This window comes from Symphalangus syndactylus, chromosome 8, assembly GCF_028878055.3.
Source record: "Symphalangus syndactylus isolate Jambi chromosome 8, NHGRI_mSymSyn1-v2.1_pri, whole genome shotgun sequence".
NCBI lineage: Eukaryota > Metazoa > Chordata > Mammalia > Primates > Hylobatidae > Symphalangus > Symphalangus syndactylus.
Window position 1 is genome coordinate 104,013,925 of NC_072430.2, and position 23,600 is coordinate 104,037,524.

Sequence of the window (23,600 nt, forward strand, 5' to 3'; positions counted from 1 at the left end):
AAAAAAAGCTTTCTCTAAATCACCAATTCCTTATCTAGAAGTTTCTCAGTCAAAAAAAAGAATAGGTTGGGCGCGGTGGCTTACGCCCATAATCCCAGCAGTTTGGGAGGCTAAAGCAGGTGGATCACTTGAGGTCGACAGGTCAAGACCAGCCTGGCCAACATGGTGAAACCCCATTTCTACTAAAAATACAAAAATTAGCTGGGTGTGGTGGCGGGCATCTATAATCCCAGCTACTTGGAGGCTGAGGCAGGAGAATCACTTGAACACAGGAGGCGGAGGTTGCAGTGAGCCGAGATTGCACCATTGCACTTCAGCCTGGGCGACAGAGCAAGACTCCGTCTCAAAAAAAAAAAAAAAAACAATAAATAATAATAAGCATTTATCCTGTCCTTCCTGCATGAACAGTATTTTAGGGTAGCTAGATAGTCCAAACTGATGAGAAAAAATTTTAATAGAAAAAAATCCAACTAATAAATGTGGAAGTGATGATAGAATTAGAAAATCACAATTTTGCAGCAACTAAAAATATGATTGTTTTAGGCAAAGATTATGAATGGATGAAACCCTCCTGAAAAGTCAATTAGGAACTTCACAACATCAAAGGCAGCTGATGTTTGTATCACCAGAAGTGAGACATCCAGGCACTGCAGCCTCCTGGTGTGATGCAGTGTGAAGCACACAGCCCACCTTTGAAGAATTCCTGCCAAAAAATTAAACTTCAACTAATCAGGCCTCTGGAGCTAACAGAGTTTACAGGAAATGTGAGAGATAAAGACACAAATTAAATGACACCATAAGGAAGCAAACAGATCCAGAATGTGGAAATTCTATAGGATAACTGACTCAGATTCTGCAACAAGTAAATGGCAGGGAAAAAACTGGGGGATTTGGGGGGACAGGGAGACTGGTCTAGATCAAAACAGACTCAGAGATACAACAATCAGTGTGATGTATGAGCCATGTTAGATCTAGATTCAAACAGGCCCCTATAAAGAGATATTTGCCTGGATTATACACTGGGTGTTAGATGGTATCATCAAATTATCATTTTGTTGGGTGTGATGGTGGCATTACAGTTATGTAAGAAAATATTCAAATTGCTTAGAGATGTATATTAATTATGAAGGAGTGAAATAACGTGATCTTCGGAATTTGCTTTAAAATTATTTACTAAAAACAAAAGGAAAATGAAGGAGATGCAAGGAGAGAAAAATAACAGCAAGTAAAGGAAAAAAATGAAAAAGAAACTACCCCAGTGGATCGATAGAGATTGGATAAATTAAGAAAACCATGTAGCCCAATGTCTGGTACAGAGCATAACTCAATAAATAGCTCCCTTTCGCTTTTGCAAGCCTAAGCCACTGTTTTGAATTCTGAGTTCTGAATACCCTCCTAGGCTGGCATGTACCTACTTACTAGAAATGCTCCTATATTTTAACAGTTCCTCCTCCATTCTGTCATCTACATAGATTCATCATGGAAGAAATAAAGCTTGATTTTTGTTCTCTAATGAAGCAAGAAAATGAAATATTACATTATTCTCGTTACAATGAAGAGATAACCAAGGCCAAAATAATACTTAGCAATAAAGACAGTACAATACCCTCTTCATACTCAAGGAAATAACATTTGTGTTTCTAATGACTGCAATCCAAGGGCCTATAGTAAGTAGGTATTTGTAATTTTGTTGGAAAACAAATTTAGACAGCCTGTGTTTCAAAAAAAATCTCATATTTAGTCAGAGAATTACTTACTACCAAGCTATTTTATTTGTGATATGAATTGTATATTCAAAATGGCTAATTTTGATTTTATATTTTGATTTTCTCAATTAATCTGCATAAAAATCATCCCCTGTAACTTCAAATGTCCACATCAAGCAAATCATATTGGCCTCTTAAAGAAGATAATAATTCTGAATACTTCAAGCTCAAGCCTGTGGAAAACTGTCTCATCAGTTTTCAAGTAAGTGGCATTATCATTTAAAGCAATAGTTTTGTTCAGATTTGCTGTAAAGCCACTGCTTACTGTAGCCCTCTTAGCTGTTTGTTCCACTTCCCTCTACAGCGGAACCAAACTTAAGCTTGTGAAAGAGTCCCAGGAAACCCAAACTCCTGAATTAACTCCAGCTTCATATTTGTGTCCTCCCTCTCCTGGAATTCATTTCTCCCATTCTTGTGTTAGAATATTCTACAGCTTTTGTTTGTTTTTATTGATAGTATCAAATCTAATAGACTTGTATTAAATAAACTTGAGCTTTTGTTTTCCATTCTGAGTTTCAAAATCCCAGAAGGCAGTGCCTTCTAGTTACTCAATAAAGGTTTATCAAATTGAATGAACTGACTTTGCTTCCTAAGCACTTTGTTGACGTTGGCGCTGCAAACCTGGAATATCAGTGTCCATTCTAAACTAACAAATGGGAGTAAGGAGTCACTCTGCTAACAAAACAAGAAGAGAGTTCAACACCAGCGAGAACATATTGTATTCCCAGTGAGAAACCATGGGATTAATTTTCCACAGTCGTGTTAACATTGTATGTTCTGTCCTTAGAGTAGTGGTCATATTCACAGCAGTCAAAACCACATGTACCTGTGGGATATCCATGCTGATCAGCTTTGGTAGACAAAGCATATATATGAATCACCTGTTCAGAAAGAACATAATGCCATCATGCAGTTTTGAAACAGGCAAAACAAAACTGCAGCTTCCAAAATCACGCTTTATTAAAAGATCAATTTTTTTTTAGGTTACTTCTTTCCCCCAATTTAAGAAGCTTTTCCCACCGCTATGGTCAGTGGTTCTGCCCTTTCCAGTTTCTCTGGTCATATTCTAAAAGGGTTGATTTAAGGAAATACTGAAATGCTTTTTAAAAATATATATTTTTTAACCTTCATGTTTGGCTGACCTTATTTGCTATAAAATAATTTTTAGTCATTTCTAAATACGAATATCTAGCACTTTCTTTTCAGGCTTAACTTTAGAGACGTCTGTGAGTTTGGTTATATTCCTTTTTGCAGGAGAATCGATGCAGTTAGATGTTTCTCAGTGCAATGAGAAGTTTAAGCTTCATTTTTATAACACAAATGTCGTTTCTAAGCCTATAACAGACATAACTGTGGCTAAAATGTAGTATTTTATTAAGACTATACAACAGTAAAAGTAGTACACGAATTCAGGACTTAAGAATCTGCTTAATTAAATGTATCTGTCTACAGTGGTATTTAATATCATTCTTTTCCCTTCTGCTTTTCTTTCTTTCAGGAGCAATTTAGGACTACTGATATAAATGGACCTGAAATTGAATTGTTAAACAGAACTGCATTTCAGCAGCTCAAGGAATATAACTCATTCGTTTTGTTATATTTCTGATGCCAGCCAAAATGCAGAACTTAGAAAAAAGACCTCAGTTCTGTCATTCCCTTTCCTCCAGGAAAAGTTAAATTCTCTTTTCTGTGACCTACTGCATAAATGCATGGTTCATTATTATTCTTAAACCTGGATTCAAATGATGCTCAAAAAAGTATCAAACCTTTCCCAAACCAATCAAAAAGAGCATTTTCCAACCTATATCACCTGAGACTCAAATCAAGTAGAAAAAAAAAAAAAGCTCAAAATCTAAAAATTAAACTGGGTGCTAGACTTAAAATCTTACAAGCATCCTCTAGTTTTAGTATAGCTGTTAATATAGCCAAGTTTTTTTTGTTTAGTTGATTTTTTACTTTCATATTTTTTAATGAGAAGAAGGTAAAATTCTCTACCAGAAGTCATAAAAATTTCAGATGATAAGACAGATAGCCCTAAAAGTTTTTGCCTAAACTCATGCACATAAACTAAAACTGGCCGATTAATCTCACTACAGTATGTTTAAAAAGAGTGGCATTTGAAAATACAGTATAGCAGTGTGATGCTGCACTGCCTCTAATTAAGTGCAGACTAGGAAAAATTATTCTTAGTTTAGTCTATGAAAGGGGGGTGGTGGAAATTTCTCTCTTTGCAATTCAAAATTATTTTAAAGATAGAACATTTCTTTTCCAATGTCTTCATTAAACAGAGCTGTTAAGAATTGTCTCCCAACCATCCCCAAAGAGTACAAAGCTAACCAGTATTCGTCCCATATGCTCTGCTTTGAAGTGTGAAGCTGTGACCATCCCACTAGACTCTTACACCACCATCAAAGCCGTCTCATTACGCCCAGTGCTGAGAGTTAAAGCGCGGGGCCCTAACCGCTCCAACACAAACACTGCATTAACAAAGCGACCGCAATATTCCTCCCCCACATGGCTAGAACTTGAAGAAATTTTTACCATATGTACACATGCACGAGATACAGAAATTTATTGTGCTAGAACATCATTGAGAAGCACATTAAACATGCTGACTAGAACTGGATGTTATTCTAAGGGACTGAAAAAAATAAAATGCAGCTGATCTTTATGATGAAAGAGCAGAAACATCAGGCTGAAAAATGAGATCAAGTGCAATTCCTAAATTGCATTTCGACTGACACGTTCTGTTGCCTGTTTTTTCTTGAGGTAGCAGAAAACAATTTAAAGGAAGAAACAAAACTACCGCACATCACTGGATGCTACTGTTTACTCCATCATGTTTCATTTCAAAAGGACGAACTTAAAAACCACGACAGGCTGATAACAACATCTATGCCTCCAAATGAACAGGCCTTGCTAAGAAAAATTTCACTTGCATCTCTGAGTTGTCAGTTTATTATTGGCATGACAGTAAAAAATAAAATGCAAAGAAAAAACTTATTTATTATGGAAATGAGGTCAGGATAAGCACTTAATTGATTTTCATGTAAAATTAATCTGGAAAAAACACTTTTAAATGTTTTAACCTAACAATTCCATTCCTTTGTATTTGCTCTAGGAAAAGCTTTGCATTTGTGCACAAGAGAGACTATCCAAGAATGTTCATCATTGCATTATTTGGTCTAGGAAAAACAAGAAACAATCTGAATGTCCACAAACAGGAGAACAGACAAAATGTGTTATATTCATATTACGATAATTATAAAGCAGGTAGAATGAAATAGAACTATATGTAATACCATGGATATATTTCTAAGCTATCTTGCTGAATGAAAAAATTATAGTATAAGAGCATTTCTAATACAAACATATGCAAGCAATACTCTATTGGATTTATTGGTTTATACATGTATGTAAGTAAAGCATGTAGAAAATTCTGGATTTGGGACATGCTATACTCTTACCATAACTTGGCAGGGGGACATTCAGAGAACCAGGAATAAGAGTAGTGATCAGAGGTGAATTTTAACCTTAACTGTAGTACTCGAAATTTTGAAACAGAGAATTAATTTTAAAAAATCAGGCAAGGTCTAATAAATAAATGTTTGTGAGGATTCTTTGTTCTATTACTGTCTTGATAGAAAAAACTACAAGTGAGTTTCTTAATGTGTCAAAGTCTGCTTTCCAGCTGTGGAATGAAAAAATTGGACCTATCTACTCTCCTCCCTATAAACAGAAAAATAATGTGACCTCAAACTCTTAAAATACCATACAATTTCATGGAGATACAGATATAAGTATTCATGAAAGTATACAGTATATCAGGAGTTTGGGGCATATTTTACTTATATATTTCATAACCAATAATCCAAGAAGGTTATTTCCTTGCATATAACATATAGTTTCATAGAGATATGTATACAGAAGCTTATTATTCCTTTGTAGGGCATATGCTGATATATTTGCCACTTTGTGCAGATGTGATATAATTCATTTAAAGAATTATACTTTCCTGAGTGGCCTAACATATTTAACTTATACTGTACTCCATAACTCATTTTATTGTGTCCTGTGGTGCCTTCTAATGGCTTCACACACAGATTTCATGGCCTCAGTTTTGTTGGTGGAAGGTAGTTTGTTATACTTCTCTAAAAGTCACAATAGCATTTACTATAGGAAATGGAAACATAACAGGCACTCCAAGACTGTCTGGATGTTCACAAACACCTCTCCATTTATTTTCATAATATTTCTCTGAAATAGGTACTGAATATCATTTTGCAAACGGAGAACTGACAAAGGAGAAGCTGTTTGCTATAGAACTTAAATTTCAGAGCTGAAAGCACTTCAGACATCTCTTGCTCAAGTGATTTTCTAACATCTTGCTGTGCAATCCCTTTTCTCAGAAGGTACCTTATTTGGAATCTTGCTACATAAAGCAGAAAAGGGGGATCCACTCTCTTTATGGTGAAAGGGACTCTCCTGGGCTCCAACTACTCTGTACCCCCTCCACAAGGCAATGGAGAATCACTAAAAATAATGACAGCCAGTAGGAGGCAGAGGATCTGGGGCTTTACACAGTCATCAATTATCATAACCATCCTAATAGGATGATATTATTCTCCCATTTTACAGATACAAAAACTCTTAGAGACCGAAAAAGAAGAGACTAAAAAATTTTCTCAAGCCAGTTGGCAAACAAGTAGCAGATGTGGGATTTGAACTAAGATTGTTCAGCTCCTCAATTTTTTTTTTTTTTTTTTAAGACAGGCTCTTGCTCTGTTTCCCAGGCTGGAGTCCAGTGGCACCATCACAGCTCACTGCAGCCTTGCCTTCCAGACTCAAGCAATCCTCCCACCTCAGCCTCCCAAGTAGCTGAGATGAGAGGTACACAGCACCACGCCTGGCTAATTTTTTTAACATTTTTTGTAAAGATGAAGTCTCACAGTGTTGCCCAAGCTGGTCTGGAACTCCTGAGCTCAAGCAATCCACCTGCCTCGACCTCCCAAAGTGCTGGGATTACAGGCATGAGCCAGTGTGTCCAGTTTCAAATTCTTATCCTGCCCACTTCCCATCTTGCTTCCCTGTCTAACCACAGTGGAATGTGATGTTATTGGTTAGTTCACGCTCATCAGAGACTGACAGGCAGATCTATACATATACATCCTGAGTGGGTGGAATCAGTATTGACCTTTCACTTGCATATACTGCTCCCTGCTTGTTAAGGACCTCTCACTCTCTTTCAGAGAAGCTATAGAGATGCTAAAGGTTCCCCAAAGAGTAGTTCAGATGGGTCATGGCGAAGCCTTGGGGATGGCCAAGAATCCTTCTGCTGGATAACATATCAGCAATGTATAAATAGCCTTCAGCATTAAGCCTACTCCCCACAGCAACAAAGAGTTAACTTGGCTCTTCCACCTATTTGGTGTTCCTCAAAAGGGCAAACAAATGCTTTGCATGAGTTACTTTGCTTTCCTTGTGTGTGTTCAGCTCTCAAGCCTCTTCTTGGCTGCTGGCCACAGACAACACACAATAATCTCTCAGTGGTCTCAAAGCTGGCACTACCTCTCACCATTTGCCCCCCAAAGGAGTCAAGTCCTGCCCTCCCCCTTTTCATATCCCCACCTTTCAGATAACGACCATTTCCACACACCCTTCTCCAACCTCTTTCACCTATGTTTTGGAGAAAAATGCTTTCCGCTCATTACTGATGTTTTCTTCCACATAGAGAGAGCTCTGCTCATCTTGCTGTCTGTTACAGGCTGAATTGCGTTCTCCAAAAATGCATATGTTGAAGTCCTGGCTCCCAGTACCTCGGAATATGACCTTATTCTGGAATAGGGTCATTGCAGATGTAATGAGTTAAGATGAGGTCATACTACAATAGGTTGGGTCCCTAATCCAATATGACTGGGGTCCTCATAAAAAGGGGAGACTGGGACACAGACAATATACAGAAAGAATGCCACGTGACCATGAAGAAGGTCAAGTGCAAGCCAAGATGGGACACACCCCTCAGAAGGAACCAACCCTGCTGCCACCCTGATCGAGGACTTCTTGCCTCCAGGATTGTGAGACCATAAATCTCTGTGGTTTAAGCCACCCAGACTGTAATACTTTGTTACTGCAGCCCTAGTAAACTAAAACACCAGCCTCGCTCCCTCCTAACTTTCATTCTCTGATGGGAAGTTTGGGAGAGAAACTGGATGTGCACAGGCCCACCCTGCCTCCCTCTTCCTTCTTAGGAGCTGGTTTTCAGCAGGAAACACACATTCCAGGCCACTCCTCCTTGCCATAAAGCTGTCCAACCTCAGGCCTTGGCTGCCCGGTACTGCCTGTGACTGGCTGGGTTAGTCTAATTCTCTGGTAGGGTAGGCCCAGTCGCCAATACTAGTTTTATCAGTAATAAAGTTAGTGTAGCATCTCCATTTCTCATCTGCCTTTCTCTTCTGTGGGGCTGGTTCCAAATGTGGGAAAGGAAGACGTGTATTATTTGTCATGCTCTCCTCTTAAACCCACCCCAATACTCTTATTTCCCTGAGGGGAGGGAGTGAAGTGACCTTCTTCTTTCTCTACTCTCTTTCTAATTTCGTTGCTATGCTATATAAACTTTGTGTACTGCTTTCCCAAAGCCTCTGCTTTCGACTGCCAAAAATTCTGGCTGTGTGGTGGCTCATGCCTATAATCCCAGAGCTTTAGGAAGCCAAGGCAGGAGGATCACTTGAGGCCAGGAGTTCCAGACCAGCCTGGGCAACAAAGCAAGACCCTGTCTCTACAAAAAATAAACTTAAAGATTAGCTGGACATGGTGATACATGCCTGTAGTCCAAGCTATTCAGTAGTCTGAAGCAGGAGAATCACTTGAGCCCAGGGGGTCAAGGCTGCAGTGAGCTAGGATTGCACCACTGCACTCCAGCCTGGGCAACAGGCAAGTTCCTGTCTCTAAAATAAATAAATAAATCAAACATGAACACTGTTACTTCTGCATTGTCACTATAACAATCCTATAATCCCCTCAAGGTAGGTAACTCAGACAGTCCCGCACAGGCTATGGGGAAAAGAAAAGCACAACAATTAGTATCTCAAGATATTATCTTACTACATACGTTTAGGTAATTAAAGTTGGAGAATGAATTATTCAACCTATGTAACTTTAATAGTCACGTAATAAAAGATAATTAATTAATGATGCTATAATTATTGTAATATCGTAATACATTGTTGTCATTATTATTGCAGGCTGTGAGTCTCCTGAGAAGCACATTCTTACTCTACCAATAGAGAACACGTGGATGGGTTGGTGGGTGCATGACGGTGTGGAGAGACTTGCACTTAATCTACAAGCCCATCAACGTTATTAACATCATTGTATCATTTCTTCAGAGTTTTCTAATCCTAGTGGCCTTGACACTAGAAGCCACTATAAAAGCTAGGAAGGAAAGATAAAAGGAAAAGGGATTCAGGAAAAACATCTCCACAGTTACGGGGCCTAGGCTCAAAAATACCAGGGCCTAGTATTCAGTCACCTGTTATAAACCCTTACTAGATCCACAATCTCTAAAACACCATCAGCAATCATATAAAATACCAAACTCTGAGTGTTGTAGATATCTACTGAAAATCAGAAAACCTAAAACCCCTCAACTTTGAGGCTCCCCAGGGCTCCCTTTGTTAGTAAGGGGTGAATGTTTGATGTCTCCCACAATGACTCCTGATTTAACACTGAGTGTCTTAAGAGACCTTTTACCTAGGTGAAGTGGTTGGCTGGGGAGGGGGCTCCTAGTTTTTAACTGTAAATCTCACCTGTGGCTTCTAGATTAGGAAACAATTACAAGAAGTGTATAGTCAGGCAGCATGGATTTCATGTAACCCCTCATTTGTTCCAATTAGGAGATTCTTATAAGACATTTATTCTTGTTGATATTTCTTTTTCTGTTTGTTTTGTGTTCTTATAAGACATTTGTTCTTGTTGATATTTCTTTTTCTGTTTGTTTTGTGTTTGAGATAGGGTCTCGCTCTGTTGCCCAGGCTGGAGTACAAGTAGCACATCATGGCTCACTGCAGCCTCAACCTCCTGGGCTCAAGGGATCCTCCCATCTCAGCTTCCCAAGTAACTAAGACTACAGGCACGCACTACCACACCCAGCTAATGTTTTTTATTTTTATTCTTTGTAGAGACAAAGTCTCCCTATGTTGCCCAGGCTGGTCTTGAACTCCTGGGCTCAAGCAATCCTCCCACCTTGGCCTCCCAAAGTGCTGGGATTATAAGCATGAGCCACCACTCCCAGCCACTTGTCAATATCTCAATAAACCCTATTGCTTTTATATCAAGAGTGAGACAGGGGGCCAGCCATGGTGGGCAGATCCCTTGAGCCCAGGAGTTTGAAACCAGCCTGGGCAACACAGGGAGACCCCATCCTACAAAAATTAAGCAGGCATGGTGTTACATGCCTGTAGTTCCAGCTATTTGGGAGGCGGAGGTGGCAGGATCACTTGAGTCTGGAAGGTCAAGGCTACAGTGAGCCACAGTTGTGCCGCTGCACTCAGCCTGGGTGACAGAGCAAACCCTGTTTCAAAAAAAAAAGAAGTGATACAGGGAAGGAGTAAAAGCCAATATCAGGGTATGGTATCAAGCTGTGAGCAATTGGGACTCAATCCTGCTGAGATGGGCCTCAGAATTGTCCATCTCAGGGACAAAAGAGGCAAGCATTTATCTACCAGCTCTGGTCCCCCACAGGTCAAGTGTTGCCCGATGGGGTTAACTTGCTTGCTCACTCACACTGCAGGTTGTAGCAGAGCCACAGTAAGAGAAAAGAGTGCAGCTTTTTCAAGTATGGCTGGGTTCATCCATAACTGCTGGTCATGGAAGATTAAGTTTGTTTATCCCAGTTCTCCCATCTGGCCTTTCCTTCTTCATTAGTACCTCTGTTTTACAGTGGTTGGTAGACTCCTCTTGCATTTATTCAGCCTGTGGCAACATGCATTTATGAGCAACCCGGTAACTCTCCTTCATAGTTAAAATGTACTAAAGTCACTGGAAATCAATCTTAATATTTTAAGTACTTTCCCAATGCACAATCCCCTGTTTTCGCAGATTTTTCTATGGTGGCAGTATTCCTGTAATTCTCCAACTAAATGCTATGCCCTAAATATGTTTAAACACATTTGTAAAATCGACTATTGTTTTTATGCTATGGCAATGAGGGTAGTGTTGATGGTGGTTAGAACTATATCAGAACCCAGCATCTAAATTGACTGATCTCAACCAAATCCAACACTGTCTTATGAGACAATCTCCATAGCAACTGGAGAATCAGAGTAGAAATTCTTAAAGTGAAAAGTTGTTCCTGATTTGCCAGATCAGCCCATGTTTTGACAATCTGTAATAAGGTAATCAAAGGGTCTCAAGACTACCATGGGAGTGTTGACGCTGTGTGAATGTGTCATGGCACACATCCTCCAAGTCATAAGAATAATAGAAAAAAATCTACAAGGCTGATCATTCTGATCAAAGTCCTTAATGTTTTGTTTTTTTTTTTTTTTTTTTGAGACAGAGTCTCTCTCCGTCGCCCAGGCTGGAGTGCAGTGGCACGATCTTGGCTCACTGCAACCTCTGCCTTCCGGGTTCAAGCGATTCTCCTGCCTCAGCCTCCCAAGCCCGGCTAATTTTTTATATTTTTAGTAGAGACGTGGTTTCACCGTGTTAGCCAGGATGGTCTCGATCTCCTGACCTCGTGATCCACCCGCCTTGGCCTCCCAAAGCGCTGGGATTACAGGCGTGAGCCACCGCGCCCGGCCCAAAGTCCTTAATGTTTTATGTATTTTTTAAAAAATCAAAACAATAAGAATCAATCACGCCAGAGCTATTTGTTTATTCATGTAACTTACATGGCTAGCATTTATCTTTCTAGTTCTCTAAATAATGACCTTAGTTGATATGGCATTGTGCAAACATTCATTTGATCAATGACATGAAACAAAAAGCAAGTTTCCATATCATTTATAAAATTCATTAACTATGGTCTAGACTCTTGAAGCTGAATATTATGAGCCTACATGTTAGGTAAGCCTATTTTCACTGTCAAGGCATTGGGAGAATTTGCCTAAGAATCTTCTGCGCTGACCCCTCCCCTCTATCATCACTCAATCCTTCTCATGAAAGTTTGTGTGTGAACAGGCAACAGGGTCATGTTACAGAGACACTGAGTCCAGCATGTGAAAACACGGAGTCAGGAAGACGTGGAACACATACAAGAAGCATCAGGGTCCACAGTATCCTGCAGAGAAAATGTCTATAGAAACTTGATAGAAGTCCAGAACATCAGACTAAATATCTTCAATACTGAGTAGAAGTCAGACAAAAGAAGAATGCTCCTGAAAATTTACCAATGATTCCAAGTGAGGTGAATGCATTGTTCCTGAAAGATCCAAGATGATTTAAAATCACCAAGAGAAGTAGGGACTTCCAGGAAAACATGAAAATGTGGATCCATATGTTTACTTTCATTTCTTCCAAAAACCCCAAGAAGAAACAATGGTAAAGAAATTTTTTTCCCAAGCATTAACTCAAACAAACAGAAAGAAAGAGGAGGCAATCGCACTAGAAGCTGCAGAGAAAACGTGTGAGGGGGAGGTGATTCGGCAGACTCAAGGCAGCAAACGGAGCAGCAGAGAAGCGCCTGATGCATCCCACAGACGCCTGATAGTGGACAGAACCAGCTGCCCCACTTTGGGAGGGAAGGCAAAGGGGAAGCTCAAAACCGGAAGATGGGTGGGAAGTCGGGTTCAGCAGCGGTCAGAGCCCATCCCTAATTCACACAGACAGTCACCTGCCCTGCCACACCCTGGCAGGATATGTAAGAGGTAAAACACAAGGTGTCTGGGCTGGGGAATATGGACACAGCTGAGGGCTGGGGTGAGTAACGAAAAGAGAGGAATTAAAAGAACATTTATATTGACAATCTAAACGTTGAGATTTTTTCAGCCCTTTTGTGCAACTCAGCTTCTAAAACACTGGTAGTGGTGTCTCCACTCCAGGCTGGACACTGGAAGATCCTTCTCTGGGAAACCTGAACAGCTCAAGAGGAAAGACCAAAAAAATACTGAAGTATGAGTTCCCCAAAGAAACGACCCAGCCATGTCAGCCTACAGCTGACAAACACCACCTGCATACTCAGAGTGTCCATTCAGCCTTCTAGCATCCACTCAGAATAAGCAGCCAACCCAGCATTATCAAACATCTAAGGAAAGCCTTTAAAAAAAAAAAAAACAGGCAAAAGCAACAGGGTGAAGGGACAAGGTGAGGGGAGACTATACAGGAAGAAGAAACCGAAATGATCCATTAATGATACGTTCATGAAATAAAACCAGGATGTTTTCTTGAAAAGTAAAATAAAAGGAACATTTACAGTGTAAATGAAAGCACTTGGAAATTAATATAGAAGCCATAAAAACTTATGGAAGGCTGGGATAGCAAGTAGACAAAATTTGCCAGAAAGTGTTATAAAAATAGAGTGATGGAAAATAAGAAAGAAAGTAAATGTAGAGGACCAGTAAAAGAGTTCTAATCTCCAAATAATGGGGCTTTTAGAAAGAACTGAGAAAATGGAAGAAATCAACAATGGAATAATTCAAAAGAATTGTCCCGCACTGATGGACAACAGTTTCAAAGAATAAGTATCCAGCCTAATGGATGGAAACAGACCCATACAAAAGCACTTCAGGGAAATTTCAGAACACTGGGAACCAAGCAAAGACCTCACAAGCCTCCAGAGAGAAATGAAAGGTCACATACAAAAAATAAGGAGTCACAATCATTTCAGAAGTCTCAATAGCAATGTGGAAACAAGAACTCAGTGATACAACATCTTTAAATTAAAGTTATTTCTAACCTGGAATTCTATAGCAAGACAAACTAACAATTCAGTGTGAAGGTAGAATGATGGCACTTTCTGACATGCAAAGGGTCAACAATGTACTTCATTTTTTTTCAGAAAGCTACTAAAGGATATGTTCCACCAAAACGACACCATAAACCAAGAAAGTAAAAAAAGGGAAAAAGAAGACATTGGATTCAGGTTGAGGACCAGGGCATCCAACATGGAGAAAAATGAAAGTCATGATGATGGCTGAGGGAGATCCTATGAAGACAGTTATCCTCAACACACTGAGGGCAGCTAGTCCTAACTGCAACAGGTCAGAGAATTCTAGAAGATACTTATTTAAGAAGCTGGAATTGATAGAACCCTCAATGAATGTATGAAGTGTTCTATCTGAACGCATGGAGAGATGTAACTATTGACAGAGAATTTGGAGCTAAACCAGTGGTAAGTATATAAAACACTAAGCAAACAAATTATCAAAAAGATAATGACCAACTCCAGCAAAAGTATAAAGTTACACGGAAAAGGTAAAATAATAATAATGTTCTAAATGATTCATTGTGAACAATGTTCACATAGTTATAATAATGTAACCACGAACGATTGACCCAAATTTTGATATAAATACATTGAGAGGTTGGAAGATTGGGAAGTGTGAGTGGCATGTGTCTGTGTTTGTGTGTGTGTGTGTGTGTGTGTGTGTGTGTGTGTGTGTTAGAGATGGGAGGTGGGGTAAGGGGAAGCTAAATTTTCGTATTCCACAGTAAGAAGTCAATAGATAATGCCTAAAACTGAAAGACCAAGACATACCAGTGTATGTGTGATATTTCGATATCTAGAGTTAAATCAATAAGGTAAAAGAGTAGAAAGTACTTGGCTGGCTCTGAGGAGAAGGAAATTGAAGTGTGTGTATGGTAGGAGGTAAAGGGGGTTAGATAGGTACTTAGAATTTTTAGAATAAACCCCTCTACAGTATGTGATTTTTAGCTACATGCCTGTATCATTTTGATAAAAACAAAAAGAAAGAGAGGGAAGGAAGGAAGAAAAAATAAAGAGAAGGAAGAAAGGAAATAATTTTAGAGACCTGGCTAGGGGCAGTAGCTCATGCCTGTAATCCCAGTACTTTGAGAGGCTGAGGTGGGAGGATCGCTTAAGCCCAGGGATTCAAGACCCACCTGGGCAACATGACAAGACCCTGTCTCTATAAAAAATACAAAAACGAGCCAGGTGTGGTGGCATGCACCTGTGATCACAGCTACTCAGGAGGCTGAGGTGGGAAGATTGTTTGAACCAGAGAGGCAGAGGTTGCAGTGAGCTGAGATCACGCCACTGCACTCCAGCCTGGCCAACACAGCGAGATCCTGTCTTAAAAAAAAAAAAAAAACTTAGAGACCTAATAGTGATAAAAATGAGATGTAGCCTAATAGATCAATTGTGAGTTTTTATAGAAAATGAAAACCAGCCGGGTGCAGTGGCTCACACCTGTAATCCCAGCTACTGGGGAGGCTGAGACAGGAGAATCGCTTGAACACAGCAGGCGGGGGTTGCAGTGAACAGAGATCGTGCACTGCACTCCAGCCTGGGTGACACAGCGAGACTCTGTCTCAAAAAATAAATAAATAAATAAATAAATAAATAAATAAATACCAATGTCCAAAATATTGGGAAAAAAACCTGTAAGCTTTAAATAAATACAGACTAGACCTACATCTCACCTGAGCTCTAAACTGTATAACCAACCATCCTCTCAATATATTTATATCAAAATTTGGGCCAATAGTTAGTGGTTACATTATTATACCTATGTAAACATTGTTCACAATGAATCATTTAGAACATTATTATTATTTTACCTCTGCCAACCTTTTACATGCTGTCAAATGACAGCATGTAAAAAAATGTATTCATGCTCTTTCCCTCAAACCTCCTTTCTTCTGTCATTTTAAGTTATAACATTATCACACCACTGCTCTGTCCCTCACCAGCAACAGCCCATGGAATCTGTCCATTCTCTATTCTCTTAGGCCAATATCATCCTTCCAAACTGGTCAGCCTGCTTCCTGTCCATTCTCTATCATGCAGGCAGAGTGATCTTTCTAAAACTGAAAGCCAATCATATAATTTTCTTGCTTAAAACACTTCAGTGGTTACCACTCACTGCCTTTAGCACAAGATTTGAACCCTTCAACCTAACATCTAAAACTTCATAATCTAGTCAAGTGTGGTAGCTCATGCCTGTAATCCCAGAACTTTGGGAGGCCGAGACCAACAGATTGCTTGAGGTCAGGAGTTCAAGACTAGCCTGGCTAACATGCCAAAATCCCATTTCTACTAAAAATACAAAAAAAAAAAAAAAATTAGCTGGGTATGGCAGTGCACACCTGTAGTCCCAGCTACTTGGGAGGCTGAGGCATGAGAATGACTTGAGTCTGGGAGGCGGAGGTTGCAGTGAGCCGAGATTGCACTACTGTACTCCAGCCTGGGTGACAGAGCGAGACTCCATCTCAAAAAATTAAAAAAAAATAAAACTTCATAATCTGGCCTCTGATTACCTCTTGAGCTTCATTTCATAACATTCCCAGGAATGTCTTTCCCATCCCACTCCACCTCTAAGTTCCACGCAGCCATAATGAAGTCCTTTGCAGGTGCTCAAGTTCAAACTGCCCTCACCTCTGGGCCTCTGCATCACTGTTCCTGTTATTCTAAAAGTCCTCAAACTAAAATGATATGCAAAATTATGTGTGAATATATGTCTCTATGTATATATACACAATGCATATGCATAAAAACTTGCAAAAATTGTTGACAGTTATTTATAAATCCTCTGAATACCACCTTTGGACCCACCTTAAGAACCTCTTCCTGGACCCACCTTAAGAACCTCTTCCTGGCTGGACACAGTGGCTCACGCCTGCAATCCCAGCACTTTGGGAGGCCGAGGTGGGTGGGTCACCTGAGGTCGGGGGTTCGAGACCAGCCTGACCAACATGGAGAAACCCTGTCTCTACTAAACATACAAAATTAGTCGGGTGTGGTGGCGCATGCCTGTAATCCTAGCTACTCAGGAAGGCTGAGGCAGGAGAATCACTTGAATCCGGGAGGCAGAGGTTGCGGTAAGCCGAGATCGCGCCATTGCACTCCAGCCTGGGCAACAAGAGCGAAACTCCGTCTCAAAAAAAAAAAGAACCTCTTCCTGAAGCTATAAGCAAACTTATAGCTGATATTAAAAAGTTCTGAAATATGTTATTCAGCATTTTTGCATACAAAATATACATAAATTACACATATCAGTATCAACTCTTTTATGTCACTGGGATGCTATTTATTGCCCCTTGTCCAGAGAAAGTTAGCTGATTATTATGTTAAAGCTGATTTCTCTGGGAAAGCCTTATTCTAGGGAAAAACATCCTTTCACTGTTCTAAGAACAGCGGGATCCTAGAATGCAAATACTTCTGCCTCATAAGAATGCCTGAGCATGCTGTTACAAAAAACAAACTTAAAAAAATTTGGATGATATTAGATGAACAGCTGTGTAGAAAAGGGAATGTAAAAATAAAAACTGCATGTTGGAGCATCAAAATAGTAACCATGTACAGTATAGGACTGTTTTTAATCAGATGAAGATTGAAGCTATTACATTTCAAATCAAATGTTATAAATTAATTCAAGAATGCAGCTGAGCTCTCATTTAATTAGAAATGTCCATGTTTAAATCATGAGGTACAGTAGCTGCCAATGAAGCAAAGGGCAAGGGAAGGGAGAAATCCTGTGTCCAGACTCACTGATTCTCAACTGTCTCCTACACAGGATGAACATCTGGGGTGGACCAGTCCTGATATAATGAAGAACTTCATGTACTAGCTAATTTGAGATTTAGTGTAATTGTCCATAATTGTTTTGAAGACAATTAAAATCATTATTCTGGTCTGGACAATTCTGAACTCTTCATTTTTGTGTGGAACATATTTCCCCACACCCCCATGCTGAATTTTAACTCTTTCTTGGATAAAACATAAAGCAAGTCTGGGGTCAAAATTTCCTTCGGAAATAACTCTTCAACTGTCAGGTCACATAAAATGCAGCATAAGTAGTGAGGTATTCCTTTGGAAGCAACTCTAATTTCCTATTTCTGGTGCTTAATGTATCTCAGCTAAAGTCCAAATCTACATCCCAAATGTTAGATGATTCACCATTAATTAAAAATGAGGCAACATCATGGAGGGATTTCTGAGGTCATACAGAAAAGAATGCAATTATCCTAAGGCGGCTATTTTTCCCCGAAGATTATAAGCCTCTGCATCTTGTAATTAACCGTGGTACAGTTAGACAGTCCAGGCAAAAGGTCTTTCTTTTCTCTCAATTTGCCTAATTCAAAAACACCTCAAGTGACATAGCTCAAATTTTTCCAAATTAACTTTACCCCTGGGGCTGGAATCATGCAAGTGACAGTTCAGCTCTAAAGAAAAAAAAAAAGTTGGAGGAAAAAGGGGTAAGAGTTAACATTTAAGTGGATTTTCGACCTCATCATTACCCCTGCTCAAGAAAATAGGACACAGATAGGCAAAACACACCATTGTTCTGCCCTGAAGAGCCTAAAGGACTTATTAGAAACTATTATTGTTTCCTCAGGAGCTACTGTGAATTTGTAAGGGATAAAATTATTGATTTCTCTTTTTTTTGCCATATCCCACAACATTTGGTGTACCATGATGTCATGGGGTAGGAAGTGGAGGGGTGTGTCACAAACACACAGTGTATTGTTGATACAGTTCTTCAAGATCAACTTTTCCCAGGGGTTGAGGAGTGATTTGATTCTCACAAGATATTTCAGTTTGTAAAAATGGTTTCCAGTAAGAAAGAACACATAACCCCAAACTTTCTCTTACTTCTAGCCGCCACTCCACACTCTTCCACTGTGACACCAGAGAGAGGGTAAACTGGAATCAGGTCCACTGCTCCCAGGCAAGGGTGGATTCCCTCTTGAACTTCCATATCGATACCCTGGAAGGCCTCTAGGCAGGCAGCCAGAACAGAACTGCCTAAAAGTGCAAAACTGTGAAAAACAATCATTAAGCTTTCAACTGCATCTAAAGAAAAAGCTATCATTTTGTTGGTCCACTAGTTGCTTTTCTTTTGTAATCTGTATAGAAGATTTTTTGTCCAAAATAATGAAAAATACAAAATCTAACTTTTCCCTCACCCTACCTCACAGTAGTCATAAAACTTGACATTTCTTCCAGCTTTTTCCTCCCCAAAGTGGGAGAATTATACAAGATTTATTGGCCTTATACTATTTGATTTTTTTTTACAGTTGTTTAAATTTTTTCAATTGTCTCCAATTAATCTAATCAAATTCCTTATTTTCAGAATGCCTTATGAGTAATTATATTAAAATAGATACACAAACATAATTTTTTTTATTTTTTATTTTTTAGAGACTGAGTCTTGCTATGTTGCCCAGGCTGGTCTCAAACTCCTGGCATCAGGCAATCCTCCCACCTTGGCCTCCCAAAGTGCTGAAACTATAGGCATGAGCCACTGTGCCCAAACACATAAATTTTTTTTTCACATAAATTTTTTAAAGCTTACTTATTTTAGTTTTGCTCTTATCCACTAATTATATTTTCCATTGAACTATTATAGCTAAATGCATATTACAGATACCTAAGAGTTTTGTGATATTACTCTGAGTTTTTATTAGTAATACAGCATGATCATTTTAGCAATAGAAGAAAAAGCAGATTTTTATCCTGTATTAAGATAACATTCAAAATAATCTGTTCAGGCTGGGCTCAGTGGCTCACTCCTATAATCCCAGCACTTTGGGAGGCTGAGGCAGGCAAATCACTTGAGGTCAGGAGTTTGAGACCAGCCTGGCCAACATGGCAAATCCCCGTCTCTACTGAAAACAATACAAAAAGTTAGCCAGGTATGGTGCTGTGCACCTGTAATTCCAGCTACAAAGGAGGCTGAAGCACGAGAATTGCTTGAACCCCGGAGGCAGAGGTTGCAGTGAGTTGAGATCGGGCCACTGCACTCCAGTCTGGGTGATGGAGTGAGACCCTTGTCTCGAAAAAAAAAAAAAAAGATAATCTGTCCTATGCTTGCTGAAGTTATCTGTAAGCTCTCTACTAAACCTTACAATGTCCCTGTGAGACATGTCAACTCACTGCCCAACTCCAGATCTCAAGCTCCCAACCCAGAATGCACTGCTTAGCACGTTTCATTCCATGCCAGCTTAGCAGTGAAATGAAAGCTGACTTCAACGCTATTTTTTTTTTTTTTTTATACTTTAGGGTTTTAGGGTACATGTGCACAATGTGCAGGTTTGTTACATATGTATCCATGTGCCATGTTGATTTCCTGCACCCATTAACTCGTCATTTAGCATTAGATGTATCTCCTAATGCTGTCCCTCCCCCCTCCCCCCACCCCACAACAATGTCCAACAACGATAGACTGGATTAAGAAAATGTGGCACATATACACCATGGAATACTATGCAGCCATAAAAAATGATGAGTTCGTGTCCTTTGTAGGGACATGGATGAAACTGGAAAACATCATTCTCAGTAAACTATCGCAAGGACAAAAAACCAAACACCGCATGTTCTCACTCATAGGTGGGAATTGAACAATGAGAACTCATGGACACAGGAAGGGGAACATCACGCTCCGGGGACTTCAACACTATTACTTCACAGGCTAAAACCTGAAGATGTCTTTTCTTAACCCCAAAGGATATGTGATCATCTTCAGCAAAAAAAAAAAAAAGTTATGAAATCTTGGACCCCAAGGTTCACTGTAACAAAGAGGAAATGGAGACTGAGATTTACATGTTCAGAAAAATGATTAAATGTAGTTTTGTGGTAGACTCTTTACTTAACAGAGGGGAGTATTCAGATTTACAGAGGAAATCAATGATTAGAGAATGTTCAGGTCTACCTGAAGCCTACCCCTCACCAAAAAAAAGACATATATGTAAAGAAAGAAACTGATATCTTACCCAACTTATCAACAGAACCTGCTATTGTAATGACTGATCTGTTGTAGTCTTGATCAGAAAATATATTGAGCACTGACACTTGAGGATGTTTCTTTCCTTTGAAGAAAACAAGACGGAAGTGCAAGAATTTTTTTTCTGTGATAAAACCTTAATAGTTTATTTCTTCTGGTATATTTAAATTTAGCTTAGTGGAAAAATTATGGTATGTGACTTTTGAAAGTGACATTGAATAAACATGAAATTCATGAGACGCAATGTCCCACTTTCCTTACAGCGTCTTATTGTATAACCGGATGGCTCAGCTCAGACACAAGCTTTTGATGTCTGTAAGAGATGCTCTTCTGGACTTGCTACTGAATTTGCCAAAATTCCCTTAACTCAGTCTAAGATGGTAGCTCCTTTCTTCGATAGCCAAATCATATCGCTCTAAGTCCTGTTCCTTAGCAACCTCATCACCTAGGCCCTGTCAATATTTCCTTTCAAAATCCAGAAACTAAACTGTTTGGGTCAAGATCTGACATCTGGTAAAACTAGAATAGACCAATTAGTGCCCAGAGCAGAGGTTTTTGAGACGCATGCACCTGTCCATTAGAAACTGTTCTGATCCACCATCTCCTTTTCGGAGGCCACCAACAGCCTTCAGATGTTAACAACTTCCAGCTTTTGGTGGTTTGTGACTCTCTTGAATATGTGTAACCTTGAGGAGAAAGCTGACATTCCCTTGTGTGGCAGCCATACATAACCCTACAGTTATTTTTGAAGTTTACAAGCATGGTCCAGGCTCCTTAAAAGTCCCCCTTAAGCCTACAAAAGCAAATTCAAAGTGAAGGACAAAAGTTTTCAGGCGGTAATTAAACCTTTGGTTATGCTATTATAACTTGTCTCCCTGTCCCCTGGCAGCTTAACAATTAATCTTTTCAGAGGAAAGGAAAAACAAGTTACACCCAGGAACTACAGAGCTTAGAACAGCCCTACACTATTAATTTTAATAATGTGAGAAGATAAACATATGTCACTCACTCATGGCCAAATGAGCATCTGTAGAGTCCTGCCCTGGTGTAGGTCTAAAATTTATTACTCAGATTCCTTTACCTAAGACCTTTCTAGGCCATTTAAATGTGCTCACATTGCTTAATTAGAAAAAAACATACAGTTTATATAGTTTTATTCCACTCACTTAAAAATAAATGCCTTTAAAATATTTGTAAAAAAAGAAAACGTTCATTTTCTTAACTAGTGCTACCTTCCTTGCGTTTTGAAAACTAGAAAAGATGAAGTAAGAACAAGATCATGCAACCTCCTATTTTTTGTAGTTTTTCAACATACTCTAACTCCTGGAAGAAAAGAGATATGATTTAATTTTTTTTCATCCTAAATCTTCTCCTGAAAAGCTTTTATTCTCAGTTTCATATGATTCAATTGAATCAAATGCTGAAAGAATAAAACACTCTCTCCTGCAATTTCTTAAGCATGCATATAGAAAAAAAATTACCGCTGGCAAGAGGAGCTGTCAGTGTGAATCTCAGCAGAAGTAAATTGTTTGGTATTTGTAATGGAGTATAATAGCTATAATTCCATTTGAGCTGCTGCCACTAATAAGCTGATAAAAACTGTGAGTTGAGACCCAGGCATCCATCAGTGTGTGTCTTCTACAAATGTCTCTGCACATTCACTTAATCACAGAGACAGGCAACCCAATCCCATTAGATGTACTGTTTCTGACAATGAAGAGCCCGAGCTGGCTCTTTCCACAAAAAGCATGCAAAATCACAGCTGCATACCAACTCCAAAGGAGTTTTCTTATCAGCAATTATCAGGAATTTTCACAGACATTTCTAGCTCCTGCAAAGTTGCAAGACAGTAACTTAAACGTGCTCACAGTTAAGATGGGTTGGGGGAAAACAGTTCTTTCTTATGAAAAGCAGTAACCACGTTAAAAATGACAATCGGAAATTAAAATTTACTGTCTGAAATGCTTTAGGGCTGGTTTCACCTGTTGCCAAAAAGTTATTGATTTAATAACAGCATTCTATTTAAATGATTGTATACACTGTTGTGTGTGTTACTGTGTGTGTGAAAGTAAAGACAAATAATACCTAACCATGTGTCATCACAGGAACATTTTAAGAAGGGTGAAAAAAGAGCAGTATCTTTCATAGTAATACTGGCCAAGGGAATAAGGAGGCATGAGTTCCAGTCTTCTGTCACCAAATTGCTGAGTGATCTTATGCGCATCATTTAAATGCACTTGCCTCACAGTGTCTGTACAGAGAAAAGAGGGTAGAAATAATAATACTGTAATGATTGCATGGGCTTTGCTGGCAGGAGTGCTTTGAAAAGTAGTTGGTATTTGGCAAGTTTATTTTTCATTTAACCTGCTCAATAAAAAGCATAAGGTACGATTATGCTCATTCTATTAATGATCAAATAAACGACCCATGAGGGAAACATTATACTTTTATGTAAATACATTCTCCCCAGGAGCCTGTCAATATCCTGAACAACACGCATCTCAGAGATTCACACGCAAATGTTAAGAGCTGCGCTGCTGAGCGTATGCAGACATTTGGAAAAGAGCATATGTGCACATCTGAGTAACTGAGCTATCTCAGTATCCTGGAGTTGCGCAGAGCTGCAACAGCTCAAGAGCAAGGAGGAAAATTCAGGAAGAAAGAAAGAAAAGTGTTCTGTAGATACAGTGTGCATAGTACAAAAATTACTAAATTCTCAAAACACTACAATATTCAGCTTCAATTGTCTGTTTTTCCTACCGTTTTTGTCAAGAAGAGCTGCTTTTGCTATGTTCTCAACAATGTATTTTCTTCTGGCTTCTGAAACGTTTAGTAAACAGGCAGCCAAACGGAGCTCCACTCTGGAAGAAGACATGATTTTTCTGGAATAGGAGAAAAATTTTTATGTGTCTCTAGAGTTGATTCATATTTT

General features: G+C 39.3%; 1 protein-coding gene across 7 annotated transcripts in view; it reads right to left on the bottom strand.

Moving 5' to 3' along the window:
* Positions 1-23,600, bottom strand: part of FTCDNL1 (formiminotransferase cyclodeaminase N-terminal like) — a 217,607-nt gene that overhangs the window by 191,903 nt on the left and 2,104 nt on the right. For 6 of the 7 annotated variants that reach the window (XM_063644988.1, XM_063644989.1, XM_063644990.1 and 3 more), the window contains exons 2-4: positions 23,429-23,550; positions 20,658-20,753; positions 18,538-18,690 (exon numbers count right to left, since the gene is read on the bottom strand). In XM_063644988.1, the coding sequence (XP_063501058.1) occupies positions 18,538-18,690; positions 20,658-20,753; positions 23,429-23,543 (364 nt within the window). In that variant the 5' untranslated portion in view covers positions 23,544-23,550. The remainder of the gene's footprint in view (positions 1-18,537; positions 18,691-20,657; positions 20,754-23,428; positions 23,551-23,600) is intronic. The other variant, XM_055290141.2, reaches the window with a different exon arrangement.